The sequence below is a fragment of the Leuciscus leuciscus genome (genome assembly GCF_965113295.1).
Source record: "Leuciscus leuciscus genome assembly, chromosome: 9".
In the NCBI taxonomy this organism is placed as follows: domain Eukaryota; kingdom Metazoa; phylum Chordata; class Actinopteri; order Cypriniformes; family Leuciscidae; genus Leuciscus; species Leuciscus leuciscus.
In genome coordinates, this window is record NC_138733.1 from 12974139 (window position 1) to 13000003 (window position 25865).

Here is a 25865-nt window from a genome sequence, read left to right on the forward strand (position 1 = left end):
GGGGAAAGAGTTAATATTATTAAATAGTATTACATTGTAAAGAAATTAAAAATCCATCTTTGATTGTCAAATAAGTCCAGGTACAGTTCAATCTCAACCAATAAAATTTCATGAGGCAACATCTATCAATCGTGGAAGTCTATTCTGATTAGTTGATAACTTCTGACAATGTGGCACAGAGAATTAAATTCTAAAGCAAAAGATTCGTAAGCACACAGGAAACAGTTTTAACATGTTATCTTCTGCGTTTGGCTTAGTTAGCATACTAAAGGTGTCCACAGGGGACTCATTTTGAGTGCTTGATGATGACCTTTTTAGTTGATGTAAACTCAGTGTGTTATACATACCTTTCTGTGTGGGCTAGGGGAACCAGGCTGAAAGTCCAGGGCCAAATAGTCCACATTACCACAATTCCTGGGTGCAGGACTGCTGGTACCACTCATCGCTGGGGAGGTAGACACTGGGTTTTGCTGCAGAAAAAAAAGAGAAATAGCTCGAGACTGAAAAAGAACTTGGTACTAACTATAAGGCTCAGGTTCAGGTTCTATCTCCAATGCACATTGATGCCAGTTCAACACAGTGAATAAAATGCTAAACCTGAAGTCATTCGCTCACCATTGCCACATAGTTCTCCTCACTGTCTGCAGAATCAGTGCTGGTGATGCTCTGGGTTGAGATGGGCCGACAGTGCTGTGACGAGATGGAGTTCAAAGGCCTGTAAAGAAAGCAAAACTGAATCACTCAATCATTTCCTTTGGTTAGAGCTGCACGATTAATCGTTAAAAGATCCATTGCATGACAGCATTATTCGCTTTTTCATTCAGATGGGTTAAAATTCTGAGAACAGACTTTATAGACATCTCTAACAAATTTTGAGGTGTTTTAATGCAGACTGTTGTGCCACTATTTGCCTTAACTTTTATGCTGATATTGAATGAATGGCATATGATTGGTTGCATGGCGTGCATTGCCATGACGTTGACAAAAACAAACTGTGGTTGTTTCACTTTACATGTCAGTCAGACGAACTCTTCCTTGTCTTTGGCCATATAAAGTGACTATAGAGCCCAGACCTCATGACGTCAGGCAAAAGCTACGCGAGACATCAATATAACTGACCAAAATTAGGTATGATAGGAATAATTGACAACAGGCTGTTGAGTTATTAGAAAAATAATGCACACCCAAGGTGGTAATGTGGCCACGACATGTTACACCTCGGGTGTGTATTATTTTATAGTAATTCACTGGCCCGGAGTCAATTATTCCACTTATACTGCGGTTACCACACCTCAAGTATTTCAAGACATTTGTCAGGTTTTTGTCCTTAAAACGCTCTTGTGTGTAGGACTAATTTCTGACGCATTTCATCCCAAGACTCCATTGCTAATTCCAAAACATAATTTTAGAGCTAGTAATGGAGGCTTGAGCCACTGATAGCAGACTAATGCAGTTATTAATGCAGTTAGAGAGAGAGAGAGATTACGTGTGTGTGAATTACCTGAGTCTGTTCGGCAGCAGCGTCTCTACTAATAGTGAAACTTGTAAACTTATCTGTTCCAAGAACTGCGCAGTTATTACCTCGCTAGTGAAAAATTTCATTATAGTCAAAGTTGTTAAACTATTTTACTGATAAAATCATCAGAGCAGCGCTGACAACACGTTTCTGTGCGAGTGTGTGTCTATACTGAATCTGTATGTGTGTGCGTTTGAGTAGGAAAGAGAGCGGGAGAAAGAGAGTATGTATTTTCCATGCATAACAAAACGTAATTTTATCAAAAAAAAAAACATGGAAATAATTTTCTATTTTTTCATATTGTTTCCTATATTTATTTGCTTGGTCAGTGTCGTAGTGGGTTTTGCTTCTTTTGCTGTTGTAGGCTGTAAAGACCTTTGAAATCATTTGGCGAATTGATATGGAACTGTAATGCGGTAAAAACCTGCCTGGAACTACTTTTGCTGTAGGTTTCCCTGAAAATAATTGCACACCTTAGAACGTTTATCAACCCACCAGATTCAAGCATTCAACAGGCCCGTAGTATAACAACAAATAAAGTTTTTAATAATTTTATCATGGGGTTGCTTGTGGATTTAATATATTACTGCAAATCTTAATAATAGTACTGCAATGTTGTTACACACTTACATTGGTCTTGTCCAAGACATGGTGACGGGGCTCTTGAAGGGAAGTTCATCAATGATGCCATTGTTCCTTAAGTCAAGAGGTGTTGGTTTTGCTGCAAACCAAGACAAACAATCACCTTTGTTTTATGTAGAAACTATTTGTCCATAACAATTGTGCAATTAATTAATCTATTCTTGTAATCTAGATTTACAGGTTTTAACCGAACACTGAAAATAAACATTGTAAGTTGTGCTTGTGCCGCCCACCTGTCCGGTTAGGTTTAAGGTTGCGGTTGATTGGTGGCGGTGTGACGTCACTGAGTCGGCCGGGTCGGAGACATAGTGATGCTGTGCTGCCCTTCCTGGCCGGCAACGTTGCTGAGAATCCTGGGAAGTCAAAATGGTGAGGACCTGGGCTCATGGGAATGTAATTATTTTTAGGACTGTCAGCCAGGGCGGCACTGAGAGGGGAGGAGGACGAGCCGGGATTCATGGGTACATAGTTATCCTCAGAGCCGGCACTATCGGAGCGGGTCAATGGGGCTTTAGTTCTCTGAAAAAAAAAAAAAAGAAGAACAATTCAGCTTACACAGTTTCCAGATCAGTGGTGGAAACCACTGTGACACACACCGTTTGTTCTTGTGTAGTTTGAATAGACTTTTTATTGTCAGTTTGTGACTCTGTGAGTTATGAGGTCACTATCAGGAAATGGTGCCATTTGTGTCTTTATGACTTACTACGGATATAATTAACAGAGTACTGAACTTAATCACATTCATTTTTGAAAATAAGGCACAATAAGGAAATTTCAAATCTATCAAATAATGCGGTAAAGTGACCCTTCAAATGGCACTACTTTCTTGTGAATGACCCTAAGAAGTAGAAATGTTATAGAAGCTGCTTTACCAGGTAAGAGCTGAAGCCATCATTTACAGACTCCACTGACTGACCAGAGTTGTTGAAGTAGACTGGCCTTTGGTGACTGCTGGTCTCAAAAGAAGATCCTGAAACACAGGAGTGGGTATGAGAAAGAAAAGAAAAATATATATATGTAAAAACAAGTCTGCCATGTGATCAGCAGTTCAGGGGGGGGTGAACGGTCGTAAAACCCTTGAGCAGTTCATCCTGTTCAAATCAGACCAAGCTTTTTATTCCTGCGTAAATTCTGATTTCACACAAATGCGTTATTTGTGGCTATTTCTTCATATGTCGTGTTACCTCCCGATTTGCTTCCATGGGAGCATGGCTACCAAGCGCAGGTGTGGGAATCAGGCGAGGATGGTCAAAAGGTCACTTCCTGTTCCTGCAGACACACTAGTCTGAGCGCAAACCACTAGGAAATCACTGAATTGTGTCTGCTGTTTTTTTTTCTCTGCTTATCAGGCCGGAACAAGCCATTCTGGGGCTGCCTGCATGGCTTGAATTTCATTAGCCTCCTAGCAGAGCAGAATAAACCTTGACCAGATTGCCTCTTGGTTTCAAATCAGGCGTACACATTCAGAAAAGAACAAGAATGAAAGTTAGCGGAGAGGTAAAAACAATATTAATCGAACTTAAAGATTAAATTGGCCAGCTGCAAAGTGTAGAGACTACAGCCTTTATGTAATGAGTTCATAAAGCTGATTGAGCATTTGAGAAGAGGACAAGTCAAGTAGAGAGACAGGAGACGAGACGTTAAAATAAACAGGCAAAAAGAGTAGAGCAAAGACAAGAATAAGGACAGGAGACAAAATGACATGAGATGAGAATGAGAAGAGATGAGGTTAAAAGGCAGTAGATGAGAGGAGAGACATGAGATAATGAGAGGAAAGAAGAGATGAGAAGACAACATGAGAAGAGATGAAAAGAGAAAAGAAAAGAAAAGACGAGACTAAAATAACATGAGAGGAGATACTGGACACAACAAGAGGAAGAGGACAAGAGAAATGACAGAAAGAGAAAGGATGTGATTAGACGAAAAGGAGAGATGATGAGACAAGATGAGAGGAAGGACAAAGCAAGAGGAAAGGAGAGACGAGATGAGAAGAGACGAGACAAAAAGAGAAAATTAGAGATGAGACTAAATGAAACAAGATGAGAATGAAACAATGAGACAAGATCAAAACAGACGAGATGAGAGGAGAGAAAATGAGAGGAATGGAGAGACAAGGAAATAAAAGACGAGATGAGATTGAAACAGAAAAGGAGAGATGAGAGGAGACAAAATGAGAGGAATGGAGTGACAAGGAAATAAAAGACGAGATGAGATTAAAACAGAAAAGGAGAGATGAGAGGAGACAAAATGAGACAAGACTAGATTGTTTGATTTAATCTTCTCTTCTTGTCTCAATCTAGTCTTGTTTAATCTCTCCTTTTCTGTTTTCATTTTACCTTGTCTGTTTTAATCTTGTCTCTTATTGTTTCATTTTGTCTCTCATCTCTATTTTTCTCTTTTTGTCTTGTCTCTTCTCCCATTGTCTCTCCTTTCCTCTCGCTTTCATCTCCTCTCATTTTGTCATTTGTTTATTTTAGTCTCGTCTCTTTTTGTCTCATTTTGTCTAGTATCTCTTTGTTTTGTCCGTTTCTTTTAGTCTCGTCTCTTCTCGTTTGTTCTCTTCATGTCACTTTTCGTCTCTCCTTGTTTTGTCTCACCAATCTTCTCTTGTCTCAGACAAAAATGAGAGGACAGGTGAGAAAAAAACTAGAGAAACGAAAAGCGAAATGAAGAGAACAAACAAGAAGACAAAAAAGAAACAGACAAAACGAAAGGATACTAGACTAAATGAAAGGAGATGAGAAAATAGGCAAAACTAAAATAAACAAAAGACAAAATTAGAGTAGATGATAGAGAAACCGAGAGGGATGGAGAGACAAGATGAGAATAGGAAAATAGAGATGAGAGGAGACAAAATAATACCAGATTAAAACAAACAAAATGACAGGAGATACTAGATGAAGCAAGAAGAAAGGTGAGATGAGAGGAGACATGACTAGTAAAATAAACAGATTTAATAAAACTGTAGTACCCCTGTGAAGCTTGATGTTCTCCACCGCCGGCAGTGTGTTCCTCCTCGGGATGACGGACACCGTGGAGACCTCTCCGTTCTGAGCCCCCACACACAGCGGGACGCCCCACCGTGACTCTGAGCCCTGGCTGGGTTTGGGAGGTCTGGGAGGAGGTGCGTTTGTGGAGTCAGCACTGGACGGCATCAGGGCGTTGTGGTTCTTATCGAACGTGCGGGGGATCTGGTACACAGAGCCAGGGTTGCTGGGTGAATCATAGTTGTCGAGGGCCCGCTGCTCATTGGTTTGAGGGGCTGCTAGAGTGTTATTGGGGGTCTTATAAGTGTAGACGTCTTCAGAGTCAAGCTCTGATGGCCCTTCGGAGCTGTAACCCCTGGGCAGGACATAGCAAGCGTCACGCAAGTCAGTCCGCAAGGGGGCCTGCTGATGCTTGCCGGGTTTGGGTAAACTGTAGAAACCGTGAAGCTGGGCGCCCATCCCGTTCAGACAGTGAGAGAAACCATGAGAGAGTCTCTGAACCGCAGAGTCACTGCCCACCAGAAGACTGCTGCGCGAGGCCTGCGAGAAACTCGCACTCCTATGGGACCAAAAAGCCCTCCGTTAGTTATTTATGAGAACATATTTATACAGTCAAGCATTATTTTTCTCACATCCATAACTTGTCAAACAAATGAATAATCTAATCTATTATAGCCAAACTATTAAATAACGCTGTACTAATTAATCATTCAAATGTTGACAAGGCAAACTACAGTAATGGCCAAAAGTGATAGAAAGTTTGACATCTTCATCCTTTAATCAAATATTATTAAAAATATTGCATAAGCATATTGCATAATTGTGCTTGGAGTCAATTGTTTTATTACTGATAACGCAATGAAACATGCCAAACTGTGTGGACATAGTTTATGACCAGGCTGTCATACAAAGACATTATGAACAGCAACAAAATATTTATAACTGATTATGCTGTAGTCGATGTATGCTTTTTCCTGCGAGCTTTTTGTTTTACTAAGCATTTTTTTACAACCTGTACTCAAAATTTTATGATCGATAAGTTATTAAATGTTTTTACATTGCTTTAACTCATCAAAACAAGTTAAACAACTTTTGTTATACAAGATTCAACTCATTTTTTAAGTCAGTTTAATGTAATTTAAGTTGGAATGACTTAAACATCAAAGTTGATTATACTTACAAATGTAAGGCTGCAATTTTTTTTTTTTTAAATGTACAGTGTTGCTGTAGTTTGCATTTAAACCAAGTTTAGTGTTTTGTTCTTCCCTCAAATTAAATTTTTTATTAAATATAAGGTATTATTCTCATATTTTAATGGTTTAATCAAACTTGTAGGGTCATTAAAAACAAATATCCCCTCAGGACATCTATTTTGGGCACTACTGTATATTTAAGACAATGAAATGACCATAGGTTGAATCTTTTAATATCAACCCCAATATTACACGTTTCAAAATCTCATTAATTAAATGAATTAAAAAAAAAAAAGTTTAAAATCTGTTTGCTTTGAGGTCACATTATTTCATTATGCTGCTTAAGCATGACATCCAGTTATTATCTTTAAGGGATTTTATTTTGCTAAATTTACATGCACTTTATTCATCACACAACAAATGGAAGTTCAAGTTGAGCACATTGCATTATACAGTATTGCATGCAATGTGCTGTGTATGCTGCATATTTTGAAAAGTCATACGGGTATCCCATGCAGCACATTTGCATACTGTATACAGATATAAGTAAAGAATACATAAAAGTATGTGTGTAATGTTAAGATTCAACCACTGGAGGCAGTGATCCTCAGTCTGTCATTTAACAGATGTACATGTACTCTGCCTAGCTCAAACAGAGGTTTTTTTTTTGTGAATCTATTGAACGGTCAGTCTGTTAGTAAATGATGGAGAGTGTTTATGACACTCTGTATTGGGTAGTGAAGAACATCATGGACATTCCTCCAGTAAAACTGGCATGGCTAGTACACATGGATGTTTGTTTACTTTCTACAGGTTTTGAACTTATGGAATAGGTCGAATATTTGTGTGAAGAGACTTAGTTTGTGAATGATAGGTATAGTAAACATGGTTTGATTAGTGAGAGGGATTACAGCACATCTGTTTTATTTGGCATTATTCATTTACTGGGATTTTAATCAAAGGAAGAGAATCAGGGTGAAATGACTGATGAGCACATCCTGTAAGTGAATCCTTCTGCAAACACTACAATACGTCACCGTATTTGTAAGAAGGTCTCATAGGTGTTTGTTTAAGGTTGAAAACGATTTCGCTTATGACCCCATAACAGAGTTAAAACCAGTATAGACTGGTATGTCTGTACTGGTTTTAAATGCAAAATGCATATTTTACCCCAAAGCTAAATGTTTTTTCTTGTAATATTATTTTTACGGCAATTAAGCATACTTATTTAATTTCATAATATGAGAAATTACTATAATGCAGGAGAAAAAATAAATAAATCTATATTTCAGCCATGAAACTCTCGAGGGTCCTTTGCATGCTGATAGGTCCTTTACATGCAATCTGCAAGCAATCTCATAATTACTGCATGGCACACGCTGATTGGCCTCTGCAAATCCTGCAGCCAATGAGATTGCTTGCTCAACATTTAAATAGTCTGGTTTCATTGTTTGCTGTAACTAGTTCCTCTGAAACCCTCCACCTCCCCCAGCTCCACCTGCCTAGATCTGCTATGGGATTCATGTATGTCTATTTATGCAGCAGCAGCAGCAGCATATCTTACATCTCACAGCAGTGTGTCTGTGTATCTATAAGCAGTAGCTAGTCCATACTTGCTCTACAGCAGCAGCAATAACAGCAGCAGCAAGCGTATAGCAGATCTAGTCCGCCAAGACCAAATACATTAACATTGCGATATTGCTTATACATTTTTTTACATTTTATGGCCCAGTCATTTACTGACATAGATGCATTTAACAAACATTGTATTCTTTCTGTTATATGCCCACCACCAGTGACATCAGCAACTATTTTCTGTCATAATGGTTTATCAATATCCTGCATAATTTTCATGACATTTTTGATTTATGCAGGGTTCTCTAGAAATCATACATCAGTAAATGACAGCTCTTTATATGAAGGATGATTTGTCTCTGGATGCTGGCACTCTGCATGGATGAATGTGTGTGTGATTGGAAGGGTCAGATCATTCTTCTGAGATGCTTGAGTGAATCTGACGAGCATCTCACAGGTGACTGATGTGCATCATCATCATCATCATTATTATTTTAATTATAAACATATTTTTGAAGGTAAAAAGTATTTTTTAACAAACACACTTGTTTATTTATGTAAATTCTGTTCTAAGGGAGTCACACCACATGACATTTTACAATCTAAACTTACCATGCCTGTCCTAAAAAAGATCTGATATTTTAAGAGACTTATTGACGTTGAAATCTATGTTGGTTGCACCACTTGATTTTGCTCTTTTAAAAAAAAATGAATAAGCATTTTAATTTTAATACAATAATATTTTTTTTATAATAAATAATAATATAGATTATGCCAAGGTACTTCCAGTACTGAACACAATATCTTGTTATTTTTTTTTGGTCTGTAAGCTATAAGGGGTGTAACATGAGCACATCCCCAGACATCATGGCTCTTACCGTGCACTCTCACTTTTGCGGCTCATGCATTGATGGAGGAAGAGGTAGTCCTGAGGAGCACTGTTAGACAGAGGACTATGGGAGTGGCGTACAGGTATGTCGAATGTGAACAGCATTGGCTGGCTGGAGTGGGCAGGAACAGATGTTTTACGTTCACCAATCAGTGGAGCCAGAGAGCCACCCAGATCATTAGCCAAGGACCGGGAAATGTGGGTGGTGGATGATCTCTCCTCTATAAGAAAGAACAAGAAAAACAAACCTTTAGGAATTTGAACAACCAGTTTTGCTTTCATTTTAGGACACTTTAAGTCAACTCACAACCCTTGGGCGAAAACAAACGCACAAAAGCAGCAGGACGTTGATCATATGAACATGAGATTTTCACAGTATTTGATTTATTGACCAGCTGCTTTTTCAGATCTATGAAGTCCAATAACAGAAGCCACGTTTCGTTTATTTTCCCGCATTGATCAATGAAGTCAGGAAAATAAGTCGATTGAGGGTTTTGGTCAGTAATGTCCATGTATGTATTCAATATGTTCCATCATGTTTCACGAGGAGCAGGAACAGCAGCGTACAGAAAACCACAGAAATTAGCATGAGCTGCAAGTTAAGCCACTTGATCAGTATCTGTATTTCTACGTCATCGCAGCGCTATGTGAACAGCATGGCCTTTGCTTTGGGCTGTTTCTCTGTGACATCCATGATTTGTACTGTATGGGTTCGCTAAAGAAAAATCTCAGGCCTCTGAACTTAAAATAGACCAGGCGGTGAGCCAAAACCAGGAAGTACATATGACCCTCCTCCTACTACCACTCCGATCTGCCCCTGAGAAGGGCAGAGAGTAAGAGGGGAGAGAGAAAGACATACAGACAAAGAAAGGGAGACAGAGTGAGGAGGTAGAGTGGGCGGAAAAGCAGGTCTACTGCACTTGCACTGTTGAACTGCATTCTTGCTGCAAAACTTCTATCCATGTATCCTGAGAATTGGTGGGCACATTAGACACTGAACTATTCTTCTATGTTTTAAAAATTAAGATTACAAAGGCAGCATTCTAACTCGGCTAACATTCGTCACGCAAATATCACTCCTTGAAGTGCATGAGTGACTTAACTAACACATGGTTAATCTCAATATAGTTTGACATTAGCATGTGGCTAAGTTAACGTGATACTCTAAGAAGCACAAAAATACATAACACAGTGTGTCCCACACCAAAAGTGTGTCCCAATCTGTGTAATTGTACACTATTCTGAGCCATTCTGTAGTATACAGTACATAAGAAAAACAAAGTGTGGAATGTGGACAGTTCATGCACTCAAATGTTGCATCTTTCCTTATGTAGCCAAAGGGGAGGAGCTATGAGACTCTGATGCTGGATGACAAAATATCCTTGCTAAGCTAACATAATACTCTAATACGCACAAAAATATTGTACATAACACTGACTGAAAAGATTGATGTACAAGTTGAAGTTAAAGTAATATTCTAATAAGAACGAAATTACATAGTACACGCAAATATTGACTTTCAAAGTGTCTCTGTTAGCAGGTTGCAAAGCTAACGTGTTACTCTAATAACTACAAAAATACATAGCACACAAAAATATAGAACTACAAGTGTTTGACGTCTACATGTTGCATAGTTATTGTGATACTCTAAGCACATAAAATACACTTTTTTGCAATTGAGATGAATGGGGGGAAAGTGTCCCAATTAACTTAATTCTTATGTTTATTAAATTATATTTCCTTCATCTCTGTCGTCCATTTTGTTCCACTGAGTATGTTGCAGTGCATTCTGGGATTGCATTTTCTGTAAAGGTGCACGCTGCCAATTTGGCCAAAATGAGGTCTTACAATGCAGCATAATTTGTCTAAAGTTTGAGACAGCTTTAGATTTGGTGATGCCTTAAAAAAAAAACTTTAAACATAGGCAACACTAGGTTGAGAGTTTATAGGGTTTCCATGTTACAACTCTTCTCAGTTCTGGTTGGTCATTGGGGTCTGAATGCAATGCACATGACAACAGTTCGGTACAGAGGATAGGAGTGATTGTGTGTCATAAATAAGGTCACACCACTGCCTGGGGCACAGGAAGCGATGCACAAAGAGAGAAGACAGAAGATAGTCTTTCTTTTTTCCTGTCTTTTGAACAACAGAGCATGACCAGGCCTGGCCACAGTGTCAGGGGTCTGCTGTAGGTCTTCAATTAGCCCATTGTTTCTCGGGAGCCCAAAGCTCCCAGGGCTACATGGCGCAGCGCTCCTCTAGTTGCTTCAGAGTGCTCTGTATCCGCGCTCAACCATGACAGGGAGCTCAGAGTCCACTAACCGCCATTACTGTATTGATTTGGTGAAGGAGAGCACTCTGTGACCCTCCTCTGAGAGAGGGGAAAGTGAGATAGGGGAATGAGGTGCTCAGATTGAGATGGTTTGCATCTGTCACGTAATACGGACTAATGCAATGAGGTAAAGGCATTTTAGAGAAAGGAATGGCACACGGCTGTGTTGTGTTTGATTATCTTGAAGCTAATGGCAAATAGAATGACAAGGTATAGGGAACCCAACCCATCAAGGATCTATGATTGCTCAAAGATAGAATTAGGATGAGTAATAGGCCTTCTGGTATGCATCGGCTTGACCAAATAATGCCGGGTTCTACACGATATCAGCCCGATTTTGGCACAATCCGCTTGACGTAGAGTGTCGTGGTGATTCATAAATGACAACGGCCGTCGAGACGCAATAATCAACCTTTTCATCTCGTATAGTGTGTCAGACAGTTGGCGACGCTTCATGTTGTCATGACAAAGACTAGCATGTTTAATTGTTTTTCCGTCCTCCATAACAAGTTCCATCAAATCTGTGATGTTGACCAACACAGCTTTCAAACATGTTGGCATTGGTGCTGCTAGGTGGAATTATGCAATAGACTGAGGAAAGGTTTGTGGAGCTATGGCAATGGCAACAATACTCCTACCTTTATGATGGTTCGTTGAGGGACTACCATGACAGAATGAAAAAAGATATGCTGGCGAACGATAGCGGAGGCGCTTTAGCACCCCAGTGAGTACTGGAATTAGCATTTAGCTAGTACAACCATTGTTTGTTTACGCTTTTGTTTCCAGAAATCAGCCGCTAGTTCCGCCTTCTCGATGACATTACTCACATTGTTAAAGACGGCAAACGATGACTGGTCAGGAAGCAATGTGTAGTCTGACATGTTTAACATACGAAAACATTGTGTAGTCTGAACCTGGCATAACTCGGACGCTGTGGGATTATTCCCTTCCATTTTTTTAAAAAACGAGAAGAAAAACAGGTGGTTTTTAAAGCCGCGATAAAAGTCACAACATATCTTTTCTTCCATTTTGTGATGTAAAACTGTGTGAAATAGATTATCAAAAAAGGTAGGATTGACTTTTGATTGGATGGAGGCAGATCTTGTAAGAAAATGGTGGGGTTTAAGTGTAATAAATAATTGGAGAAGTCCTGTGTATGTCACCAATCTTTTTCACCGTTATATTGAATTATGACATTTTGATTGAAACCCTCAACATCAAAAATGAAAAGCATAATAACATGCATTTAGAAAATAGTTTTTATTTTTTGATTTCATGCTGACTTTAAAAGAAGGAAAAAATAAATAAACCTTTTATATCTATACTTTTACTTATACCGTTTTTTGTAACATATGCAGACAAGAAGCAAAAACACATCCAGTCATACAGTATGAGCAGAAATGTGAATATTAAATAACACATTCAGGCATTTCTTTAAAGTTAATAAAACCTTGTTTTGAAACCTTAATGATACCTTGTCCAAGACTAAAACATAGGACATATGTTTTATACCACAGAAGACCACATTCAAAAAGCATTTTATTTCTTAACTTAAATTTGTAGATTTTGTATTTAATAAATGTATAATATATATATATATATATTTATTGTTTAGATGTACAATAATTTAAGATTTTGTTACATTAAAAAAAAAATGCACAGACATGTTCAGTTGTCCATTAGCGATCTCCCCCATCTGAACCCCAGTGTAGCCTATACACCACATTCTGTCTCATTCGTAGGGCATTCACAATCAAATACAATTAGTTTGCTGGGTCTCAGGAGTCCAAAATTAGTAGGCCCGGTGTGGAGAGAGGGACAAGGCAGCCTTTATCTTGATCTCATTTCCTGTCCATGTTGCCTCACTACAAAAGTCGTCCAAGGACAGAGGATAATGTGATATAAATTGAATACAAAATTAGGCATGACCTAATGATAAAATTCGTTCTCAATGTAGGAGGGATGCAGGGGAGAAAAAGGAAAACACGCTCAGAGAGGCGAGAGGTTAAAAACGAAATGCCTTTTGATCTCGGAATGATTTCTGTGCTCCTTCAAACACCCACATTACTATCAAAACCAAAAAAGCTTATCTCTCCACAAGTGATATGAATAAAAGGACTTTTGGACGGAGTTGACCGGCTCACTTTATGCCTGGCTGGTAAAAAGTGAAAAGCAATTTCCCTAACAGTGTCTGTAAGAGACAGTACTTAAGGAAAAGTGCCTTCAGGGGTCGAGGGCAGAGTCCAGAAAATTGACTTCTGCACCACAACCTACGGCCAGACAAAACAGGCTGCTATTGTCTCCCGGGTCCCATGAACACTCAGACAATACGTCAAATCCCAAACGGCATGCCAGGAACCATTTGCATTCCCTAAATTGGGAGAATCCATTTTCCTTAATGAGATTGACGTCAGCCCTTAATAGCATCTCTGGTCATTTTGGGGTTACTCTTCAGCATAATGGAATGGCTTATCAGGGAACAACAATACTGGTGGTGTTATGATTCATATGTGCTCATCCATTCAGCCTTCTAGTATGTTAGTGCCCATTTGAGTAATCTCAGTAGCTGTATCCAATCCATTTACCGAAGAACAGGAAAATCTATGCTGCAAAATTTTCTGATGCAAAATGCATCAGAATTAGTGTTGTTCATATTTGGTGTTTGACATTTTTGTCCTAACCCAAAACATTAAACTTCTGCACATTGTCTATGGTACAGACATTTAGGAGATGTGTGCAATTGCTTTTCTAAAAGATTTGGCGGACGATCAAATGGGCGAAAATACAGTACCATACACTGTAAAAATGAATACGCTATATCTAATGGCAACAGATTACAAGCAATATTATTAATTAAATTGAACAAATTAGAATTGAGTAATAATTAATCAAATTAATTCCTTAAAAGTTAACCATTTAAAATGAGTAAAATTTACCAAAACATTTTTAAACCATTTTTTAAAATATATTGGCAACATTGAAGACACCTGATGTTAACAAGCAGAATCACTGAAGGAGAAAACCATAATTTTAAGCAGGGGCGGACTTTACCATTAGGCAAAGGTCGGCAATTGCCTTGGGCCCCGAGCTACCTTGGGGCCCCCAAAATGCCCTATTAAATGCTTAATTAAAAACAAAACAAAAAAAAATTATATATTTCTAAAACACCATTTGCGAAAAATGTTATCAAATCATTAGTGTCGCAGGAGGGGGCCCCCCGCCTCACTACATTGGACTATTCCATTATCTCTGCGCATCTGCGAAAGTGACAAGGCTGTGCCAAAAAACTGACGGAGAAAAAGAAGTGAGTGACAGAGTAAAAATGATGCGAAGCTAGCTACCCAAGCGGTGCTGAAAAAAGGAGGAATCGGGAGGAAAGCAAAAAGTCTGTAAAGGTGCGCGGCGCAAAAGATAAACAACACGCAGTAACAGGAGGACTGGGAAATACACAAACAGAGCAAGACGAGTCTAAACGCGAAAATGTAAAGTTTCGAAGTTACCCAAGCGGCTCAAATAAAAGAAATAAGTGAAAAGACGCTGATAAGTATTTGGGAACGCTGCCAAAGATGACAAACTTTTTTACGGCTTCTGTTAGATACAGATCAGGAACAACAACGTCCAACCCCGCGTCCAACGCACAGAAAAATCGTGCAGAGGACACGGAGATCGACAGACAAAACTGAGCAGTTACTTATGAATCATGATATTGAAAAAAATCTCAGCTCTCTCAGATTCTGTCAATTCTATTACGAAATTCAAACAATAAATACCGTTTTGTCGTTTTAATGTGACATTCCTATAGCGATACAGTAAAGATACAGTATAACTTACCGAAATGTATATTCCTCATTCATAATATCGATCAATAAGTGTTTTTTAACCGCGGAAAGAGGTAAAACAGCTGGAGAACAATCGTCACATAACATTTACCTCAGGAAAGCCATTTAATTGGCTAGAAAAAAAAAGAGCTATAGAGAGTATTTGGCTAAATATGTGTAGGCTACTATATTACTTATTTTAACCTTAAATTATACCATCTGATAGGGCTATTTTTCTTGAGAAAAAGTAATGCATATCTTGTGAAACTTTACCTAATATTTATCCAAATGAGTCAATATTGAATCAAATCACAAGAATTTAATCGAAATGGTGAAATTTGTCAAGCAAAAAAAAAAAGAAAGAAAAGAAAAGAAAAGAAAACATAGCTTACCAGAAATTGTACCATGTAAACATTGTAACATGTTTCTGTTTAGGAGTAAAGAAGTGTAGCCTATGCAGGGTTTAAAGGGGATGTTTTTTTTCTCCTCTCTAACCTTTACTTCCCCGTAGATTAGCTTTACCTGCCTATCCACCATTCAGTCGGTAGACCTACATATTTTTTCATTCTCTTTTAAAGATTGGATGTGGAGGGGCCCATAGCCTACCTTCGCCTTGGGCCCCCGATTTGCTAAATCCGCCACTGATTTTAAGTCACCATTATGGTGATCAGTGTTTGTTTTAGTTGGGCTCTTGAGCTTAAATCATTGACTTTAGATTTTGTTTGGCTGCTGTACCTGAGTTATAACAACCAGATGAACAAAGAGAAAAGGTGATCTGATGGTGTTGGTTGTGTTTTAACATAATCATTATTTCACAATCATTTGACCTGAATCTCTGAACTTTTAATTATAGCAGCACTGTTCTTGCACAGCATAATATTTTTAACTTTCACAATGTAATCCAAAGATTTCTTAAACATGTCTCATATACAAAAAATATATATTTTTTGTTTTGATTTAGTTTTTAGACACACAGACATCAATAATCAGCCTGTGAATCTCAACAATGGTGACAATTATAAAGCATGTTGCAGTGCATTCTGGGTGCCACCAATCAAAACTCATTCATGGCTCCCATCATACATTGCTGCATGAATAAATAATGAGCTTATGATCAAAGGGGATCTGTTTGTCACCATTGCTGAGATTCATACGCAAATTCTTGATGTCTGTGTGTGTGTGTGCCTACAGTTTTTTTTTTTTTTTTTTTTTTTTGATCATATGGATTTCATTGAAAAGGCTACAAATATTATGCTGTACAAGGACAGAGCTGCTATAATTAATAAAGTAAACCTAACTAAGAATTTGGGCTCTATATGAGTTCAGAGATTCAGGTTAAATGATTGTGAAATAATGATTATGTTAAAACACAACCAACACCATCAGATCACCTTTTCTCTTTGTTCATCTGGCTGTTATAACTCAGGTACAGCAGCCAAACAAAATCTAAAGTCAATGATTTAAGGGTCAAGAGCCCAACTAAAACAAACAATGATCACCATAATGGTGACTTAAAATTACGGTTTTCTCCTTCAGTGATTCTGCTTGTTAACATCAGCCGTCTTCAATGTTGGCAATAAAAAAAAAAGTGTTTAATTATTATTATTATTTTTTAATTTTACTCATTTTAAATGGTTAACTTTTAAGGAATTAATTTGATTAATTATTACTCAATTCTAATTTGTTAAATTTAATTAATAATATTGCTTGTAATCTGTTGCCACAATTTTATTGAGTAGATATAGCGTATTCATTTTTACAGTAGACTCAAATTAGTATTTAGGTATATTTAGTACAACTTAAGCACAATTAACAGGACTGGCACAATGTTGACTATTATAGATGACTTCAATCTGACTAAAAACAACCTTCAGCTGGTTTAAATGGTATCATTTATGGTCATTAACTGGTCCAAGTTGGTCCAGATGGTTGATCAGCTGGACTACCATATGGTGGGGCCTGTGGTCGACCTGTCTGACCATTTTGGTCAAGCTGAGTTGGGCTGGTAAACCACCTCGGACCAACAACAATCAGCTACCATAAACCAATGTGCCAAAATCCACCTTATGCTACTATGCCTTTGGTTCAGGATGTTGAACATCATGGGGAACGTTATGGGGAACAGGGAAGCTATAACAGAAATATCCACAATAATTTCAAACATATGCTGCTGCAAAAAAAGGAAATAAAAGAAAATATGTTGACGAACCGTCAGAGGGGTTAAAATGAGCATCATGTTCCAGTATTAGCCACTTGATCACATTGCCCCAACCCCCTCTCATGCCTCTCTGCATCATGTGAGCCGTGCCTCTGACCGCACAGCAGCATCAATTAGAATCAGTAGCTTTGACTGATCAATTGACGGGACAGCCGTGCTTTGTCAGGCCCAATAAATCATCTGGTTTGGGGTGATTTCATTCCTACAGGAGCTGCCTGCAGTCTATGCTGCATTTCCTGCAGATGTAGTGCAGCATGAGCTAAAGCTATGAGATAAACAGAGGTCAGGTGAGAGCCAAAGTGCACGGCTGGTCAAGTGCATTACAGACAGACAGACAGACAGACAGACCGTGTTTCATACAGACAGACAGCACACGCACTGGGTCAATTCACTAAACCGTGCACTATTGCTTGCGTTTTACTAACCACCATAATCCAGTTTAACCAGGAGCCATCAATTATGTTGGTATAGCGATATGTCCTTTGTACTTGTATTTTCTATGAAAATTAGACATATTAATAGTCACTTTATTATATATATATATAAACTCAGCACTATTTGTCAGCTGCAATTAACAATGCAATTTCCTATTCAATTATAAATTAACATGTCATTTAATAATCTTTACTATAATTTGAATTGATCATTTAATCTATAATGCCCCTTAAAGGCAAAAAATTCCAAATGTCACAACCATAATTTTTCAATAAAAATTTGCCATAGCTATCAAACTCACATTTTTATTTTGATGCATTTTTTTATTATTATTTTTAGAATCCTCTATTTCCATTTTAAAATTACATCTCAAGATTTTGTTTATATATTATATTAATATATATATTAATATATATATATATATATATATAAATGAATAATCTTAAAAAGAAAAATATAATGACATAAATAAATAATAATAACTAATAAATAAATCTTAAAGCAAAAAATAATTATAGCAATAAATAAATACATAAATAATAATTTAATTTTAAAAAGCTAAATATAATTAAAACAATAAATAAAGAACTTAATAAAAAAAAAAGCTAAATATATTTACAGTGATAAATAAATAAATAAAATAAATAATAATAATAATAATATATCTGAGACTACTTTTTGGTTGACATTGCTAATCCCTCTTACTTTTTAACCCCATACCTTCCAACCACTTGTAACATAGAGCCCTTTTAAGATATGATCAAATCCCAATAGATAAAAACAAGTCGGCCCTACATTTTTCTCATTGAATATTCTGTTACACTCAGTCACATTATGGAAGTCAAATATGTTGCAAAAACAGCTTTTCTTTGGATTTAAGCAGAGCCGAAAAATAACGCATCATTTCAATTGTCTCATCTTTTTATTTTAATGCACTGTGGCCCGGGTCTCGATGATCTCATAGTGTTTTCAGCAGTATGCGGTACATCCTAGCAACCCTATGTTACACACAACATGACTTGAAGAACACTCTTGAAGTAGAGAACTGGAAATTGGAAGTCAAGGGAGCAGTAATTTGACAGGAACTTCAGTCTAGTCAACAGTGTACTCTATCATCCCTTAAGTATGATCTTGAGTGGGAGACTTTTGCCTGTTTTGCCATCTTGACACCTGGCATAACATCTTCAAATAGCAAAACCAGAAGCTCTTTTTTTCAGCATAACAGTGCGAGTTCCACAATAACAAGCCCACGATGTTAGCTGAACAATGCATACGACTACTGCAAGCAAGCTTTCGAGCAGATGCTACAGCTCCCATTAGGACCAGCGCCATCAGAAGAGATGCATTTGGTTTCAGATGTTATTGTCTGAACAAACCTCCTTTCATCTCATCTTTGTTTGGTCAGGAAACACAAAGGCTTCGTGCTGAGGTGGCGGCTTTGGACAGATTTCATTCGGGTTCTCTTTGCCGTTTTGGTTGGCCAGCAATACAGCCGAGGGGTAATTAATCAACATGGACAAAATAAAGGAAAAGAGAAAAGAAGTAACGGACGTTAGGAACTGATTCCAACACAAGGCGACTATTGAGATGCTTGGCAACTAAAAAAGGCAACTGTTTATGTGAGAGTATCAACAGACAGAGAAGTCCCATGCCACACACAGTGTGTTTTGACTAAGCATAAGCTCATGAATGAAAAGGTAAACAGTGTAAAACGTGAGAGCTGATTCTGACATGAAGTGCCTTTAGAGGAAACAGATTATAGTGTGGATAAAGAACTTTCTCAGTGTGTACTTACTGTGGGTTGCTTAGTCTCTAATAATGCTAAAAATGTGTTTAAGAATGTTTTTAGGAACAGGCTCAGGACATGCTCGTTTTAACAATTAAATTGTTTAATTCAATTAAATTAAATTTAATTTAATTTGCAGTAATATAATTTAATGAAATTGAAATATGCTCACTTATACTACTACTATTGTAAGCAGTTTTAAATTCATTTAAAATAGTTTTTAATTAAAGGGTTAGTTCAAATAAACATTCTGTCATTAATTACTCACCCTCATGTTGTTCCAAACCCGTAAGACTTCGGAACACAAATGAAGATATTTTTAATGAAATCTGAGAGATTTCTGTCCCTCCATTGACAGCCATGCAACTACCACTTTGACGCTTCAAGCGATAATAAAGAGATCGTAAAACGAATCCATATGAATCGAGCGGTTTATTCCAAATTTTCTGAAGAGACTTGATCGCTTTATATGATGAACAGATTTAATTTAGGCATATATTCACATATAAACATTGATCAGAAACAGAAGCTCAACCAAACCTGCTTGCCGAATGAGAACAAACCTCATTGGTTCTTGCTGAAGGTCAAACGTGCTGCGTAACACGAGAATGAACCTCATTGGTTCTTGCTGAAGCTCAAACGTGCTGCGTAACACGAGAATGAACCTCATCGGTTCTTGCTGAAGCTCAAACGTGCTGCGTAACACGAGAATGAACCTCATTGGTTCTTGCTGAAGCTCAAATGTGTTGCGTAACACGAGAATGAACCTCATCGGTTCTTGCTGAAGCTCAAACGTGCTGCGTAACACGAGAATGAACCTCATCGGTTCTTGCTGAAGCTCAAATGTGTTGCGTAACACGAGAATGAACCTCATCGGTTCTTGCTGAAGCTCAAACGTGCTGCGTAACACGAGAATGAACCTCATTGGTTCTTGCTGAAGCTCAAACGTGCTGCGTAACACGAGAATGAACCTCATTGGTTCTTGCTGAAGCTCAAATGTGTTGCGTAACACGAGAATGAACCTCATCGGTTCTTGCTGAAGCTCAAACGTGCTGCGTAACACGAGAATGAACCTCATCGGTTCTTGCTGAAGCTCAAATGTGTTGCGTAACACGAGAATGAACCTCATCGGTTCTTGCTGAAGCTCAAACGTGCTGTGTAACACGAGAATGAACCTCATTGGTTCTTGCTGAAGCTCAAATGTGTTGCGTAACACGAGAATGAACCTCATCGGTTCTTGCTGAAGCTCAAACGTGCTGCGTAACACGAGAATGAACCTCATCGGTTCTTGCTGAAGCTCAAATGTGTTGCGTAACACGAGAATGAACCTCATCGGTTCTTGCTGAAGCTCAAACGTGCTGCGTAACACGAGAATGAACCTCATTGGTTCTTGCTGAAGCTCAAACGTGCTGCGTAACACGAGAATGAACCTCATTGGTTCTTGCTGAAGCTCAAATGTGTTGCGTAACACGAGAATGAACCTCATCGGTTCTTGCTGAAGCTCAAACGTGCTGCGTAACACGAGAATGAACCTCATCGGTTCTTGCTGAAGCTCAAATGTGTTGCGTAACACGAGAATGAACCTCATCGGTTCTTGCTGAAGCTCAAACGTGCTGTGTAACACGAGAATGAACCTCATTGGTTCTTGCTGAAGCTCAAACGTGCTGTGTAACACGAGAATGAACCTCATTGGTTCTTGCTGAAGCTCAAACGTGCTGCGTAACACGAGAATGAACCTCATTGGTTCTTGCTGAAGCTCAAATGTGTTGCGTAACACGAGAATGAACCTCATCGGTTCTTGCTGAAGCTCAAACGTGCTGCGTAACACGAGAATGAACCTCATCGGTTCTTGCTGAAGCTCAAATGTGTTGCGTAACACGAGAATGAACCTCATTGGTTCTTGCTGAAGCTCAAATGTGTTGCGTAACACGAGAATGAACCTCATCGGTTCTTGCTGAAGCTCAAATGTGTTGCGTAACACGAGAATGAACCTCATCGGTTCTTGCTGAAGCTCAAACGTGCTGCGTAACACGAGAATGAACCTCATTGGTTCTTGCTGAAGCTCAAACGTGCTGTGTAACACGAGAATGAACCTCATTGGTTCTTGCTGAAGCTCAAATGTGCTGCGTAACACGAGAATGAACCTCATTGGTTCTTGCTGAAGCTCAAATGTGCTGCGTAACACGAGAATGAACCTCATTGGTTCTTGCTGAAGCTCAAACGTGCTGCGTAACACGAGAATGAACCTCATTGGTTCTTGCTGAAGCTCAAACGTGCTGCGTAACACGAGAATAAACCTCATTGGTTCTTGCTGAAGCTCAAACGTGCTGCGTAACACAAGAATGAACCTCATTGGTTCTTGCTGAAGCTCAAACGTGCTGCGTAACACGAGAATAAACCTCATTGGTTCTTGCTGAAGCTCAAACGTGCTGCATAACACGAGAATGAACCTCATTGGTTCTTGCTGAAGCTCAAACGTGCTGCGTAACGCGAGAATGAACCTCATTGGTTCTTGCTGAAGCTCAAACGTGTTACATAACACGCAAATGAACCTCATTGGTTCTCGCACTTCAAGCAAGCATGATTAAAGGAGAACTCCGGTCAATTTTAACATTGAGCTAATTTTTTTGTAAATTTGGAGTGCTGTCAGTACAGAGAACAACGACAAAAATCGGTGCTGCCTACACCGTGTTATCCTCTTTTTAAAATTTGCACCCTATGGTCAATTGTCGAGTTCACGCGCGTGATCATAGATACCAAACCTATGCGCGTGAACTCGACAATCGACTACTGTGGACTTCGACCGAAAACAGGAAGAAAATACAGGTATGTGCGCTGGCTGAATTAATTTATTAATATCTTTCACATCTACTGCAGTCAGATTCACCGCGTTCACTCTGAAGGAATCACTCACAATGGCTGGGCACTTGTAATGACACATCAAGGATGTTAAGAGGCTAAAAGCAGATTTAAAACGTGCCCCATTGAAGTCAACAGGGTGCAAATTTTAAAAAGAGGATAACACGGTGTAGGCAACACCGATTTTTGTCGTTGTTCTCTGTACTGACAGCACTCCAAATTTACAAAAAAATTTGCTCAATGTTAAAATTGACCGGAGTTCTCCTTTAAGCTTCTGTTTACCACAACTGATGTGAGTTGATGAATGTTTTTATGTGAAAAAAAGCCAAAATTCAATCTGTTCATCATATAAAGCAATCGAGTCGAATTTGGATTAAACCGCTCAATTCATATGGATTAGTTTTACAATCTGTTTATTAACGTTTTGAAGCTTCAAAGTGTCAGTTGCGTAGCTGTCAATGGAGGGTCAGAAATCTCTCAGTTCTCATTAAAAAGATCTTCATTTGTGGTATGAAGATGAACGAAAGTCTTACGGGTTTGGAACGACAAGAGGGTGAGTAATTAATGATAGAATAAAAAAAAATTGGGGTGAACTAACCCTTTAATACGTTATTTTATTATTTTAATTTACCACTTTTACCACTTCTATTGGATAGAGAAAGTTAAACTGAGATTTGACATTATTGGGGAGTCCATTATTGAGGATCAGTACACAATATAGCTGGGAACGAACCCAAATCTCCCACTTGAGAACCACAGCTTATGTGTCTGAATCATGTTCACTAATAGCTAGGCCATTACTTTTAACTTAAAGAGGAAGTCACCTGTTGATAAACACACATTTTGATGTAGGATTTTGCTGTTTTCTCATCTATTAAGCCTTCTGTAAGAGGCCAGGTGTCTCTTTCGTGGAGAAGCGAATAGCTAGAGCTTGGTGACGTAAATGACACAATGATTGATAGAGGCTCTCTGCTCTTTCCATTTTCATTTTGACTAATTTTTTCATCCACTCCCGGTGGCCAAGACAGATTTACATAAAGATCTACGAGCACACCGCACACGGAGCAAAATTACACCCCTCTTTTCATTCGTCAGTGACATAAATGCGATAACGGTGCTATTTTTTGAGCGGATGATCTCATCGGGCATTAACGTCCAAAGGTAATATTCCTGAGATGGTGGACTCTAGTCAAGGCTCTACAAAGACTTTACAAAGTTGAAAAATGTCCCAATTGCTTTGTCTAAAATTGCATAATCTCTGAGTAGTTAATTCTTATGTGCATACATCACGACCGCTAAAAAAGTATACTATATATAGTATGAATGTATGTTGTATGAATGTAATCCGGATGTACTGCATCAGTCATGTTGTCATTATCTTGTGACCTACGTTGTCAGTTGTGTTCCTTCACTGCCATTCACAGCTCGTCTTCTGTGGCCTCGTGGGATAGTAAAGTGTCCAGTGGATGTGCAGCTCATAAGCTTGTAGTATAGCAGGCCATTTGGGTACTTTTCGCCTGCTGTTTTACGAATACTTTGAATCAAAACAGACTATTTTCTCATACTGATTTCGCCTACTATATAGTAGGGCTGTAATTTGGATGCAGCAAATGACTGTCATATAACGGTGATTTTTCAACTCTGGCTTTTATGATTATAAAATTGTGACTTAAAATTATACTGTACTATAGCATGGCCAACTGTGTATGCTGTAGAGGTCTGCAAGTATAAAAAACTATTAAACATGAAGTGTGCATTTTTTTGATGTGAATACTTTCTCCTTCCTCATCTTAATATGTGAACCTGGATCACAAAACCAGTCATAAGTCGCACAGGTATATTTGTGGCAATAGCCAACAATACATTATATTGGTCAAAATTATCGATTTTTCTTTTATGCCAAAAATCATTAGGATATTGAGTAAAGAAGATATTTTGTAAATTTCCTATCGTAAATATATAAAACATTTATTTTTGTGAGTGAATGCAGCACAATCGCGAACATAAATGGGCAACTTTTTTAAAGGCGATTTTCTCAATGTTTCGATTTTTTTGCACCCTCAGATTCCAGATTTTCATATAGTTGTATCTCGACCAAATATTATCCTATCCTAACAAACCATACATCAATGGAAAGCTTATTTATTCAGCTTTCAGACGATGTATAAATCTCAATTTCAAAAAAATGACCCATGTGACTGGTTTTGTGGCCCAGGGTCACATTATGCAGAATCATCTATAAATAGGACCCTATGAAAACCATATTTCCCCCCAATTTTTTCCCCCTCAAAATCTGTTTCCACCAACCCCATATTTAACGGATTCTGGATTTAAGGATTAAATTATACATATAAAAAAAGCGTGTCTAGAATAATGAAACATTTAATTTAACAACTACTTATTAAAAGTTAATAAAAAAGAATATTTTAGGGCCCTATAAAATCCCAAATTCCATGTTTTCCGTAAATTTTTTTTATTGATTCCATTTGAATGATTTAATTAAATGTTAATAATCAAAAAGCATGTCTAGTCAATTGAATTCATACAACTTTAATAATTTAATTATGTATTAACATTTTTACAAAAATAGGGCCCTATGAAATGTTTTAATTTGACAGAAATTCTGTGTTGTCTGCCTTAATTGTACTGGATTTATGATTTAATACAAAATGATCAAAAATAATCCAATTAAGGCATAAAACATTAACAATTTAATTAATCTTTTAAAATGTTATCAAATTAAAATATAATACATTTTATATTTTTGTTAAAAAAAATAAAAAAAATAATGTGTGATATTCCTTAAAAAAAATAAGTTTTACTAACTTTATTATTTCGTTATTGTTAGTATAATTATTTGTTAAAAAGGATTACAATCAAATTTATATATTTGTTAATCATTTTATTTGATTAATTACAACCTGAGGCATGAAAACCTGGCCCGCAATCCAAAGGTTTATCGGGTCCCATCAGTCTTGGATCGGGTAACACACTTCAAGGATGCTGCTATGGCGATGAGCATGGGGATTCTGGGATGCTGAGCAGCAGTCCCCGGCAGAGCACTGAGTGGCATCAGCAATCTGACCCCAAAGCAGCATGGCGTCTCGTTATTTCAACAAAAATCGATAGGATTGAAGGGCATTTTGTGTGTGTATTTGGGAGGGGCCATCCTCATGCTGCACTGGGCTGGGTTGCCCTTGTCTAACCTTGGTGTTTGTCCCATGAGCAGCTTGCCATCCCATCCCCATGCACTCCAACCAAACCCTGACAGACAGATCAGAGCATCGATAACAGCCTTCTGCTGCCACACCATCCCCCACCGGAGCACACAGCCTTACACACACACACACACACACACACTCAAACTCAAAAGAGCCTGTAGTCTCCAAAATGCATAACCACACACATACTGTAAAATATATTTGAAAACACTAATGCGGTAACAACTATGCTCACAAGTAGGTATCTTATATATTAAATTATATATCTTGGTATACATTTTTTATTTTATTTTTTTCATACAATGGAAGTCAATGGGGTCCAATGTTTGGACCCCATTGACTTTTACTGTATAGACAAAAACGGAAACATTCTTCAAAATATTGTCTTTTATGT

General features: G+C 38.0%; 1 protein-coding gene across 1 annotated transcript in view; it reads right to left on the reverse strand.

Moving 5' to 3' along the window:
• gab2 (GRB2-associated binding protein 2) overlaps window positions 1-25865 on the reverse strand; it is a 74777-nt gene that overhangs the window by 4921 nt on the left and 43991 nt on the right. The window contains exons 3-9 of the mRNA XM_082181173.1: window positions 8792-9023; window positions 5130-5704; window positions 3031-3128; window positions 2392-2677; window positions 2147-2237; window positions 616-715; window positions 348-470 (exon numbers count right to left, since the gene is read on the reverse strand). Coding sequence (XP_082037299.1) covers window positions 348-470; window positions 616-715; window positions 2147-2237; window positions 2392-2677; window positions 3031-3128; window positions 5130-5704; window positions 8792-9023 — 1505 coding nt within the window. The remainder of the gene's footprint in view (window positions 1-347; window positions 471-615; window positions 716-2146; window positions 2238-2391; window positions 2678-3030; window positions 3129-5129; window positions 5705-8791; window positions 9024-25865) is intronic.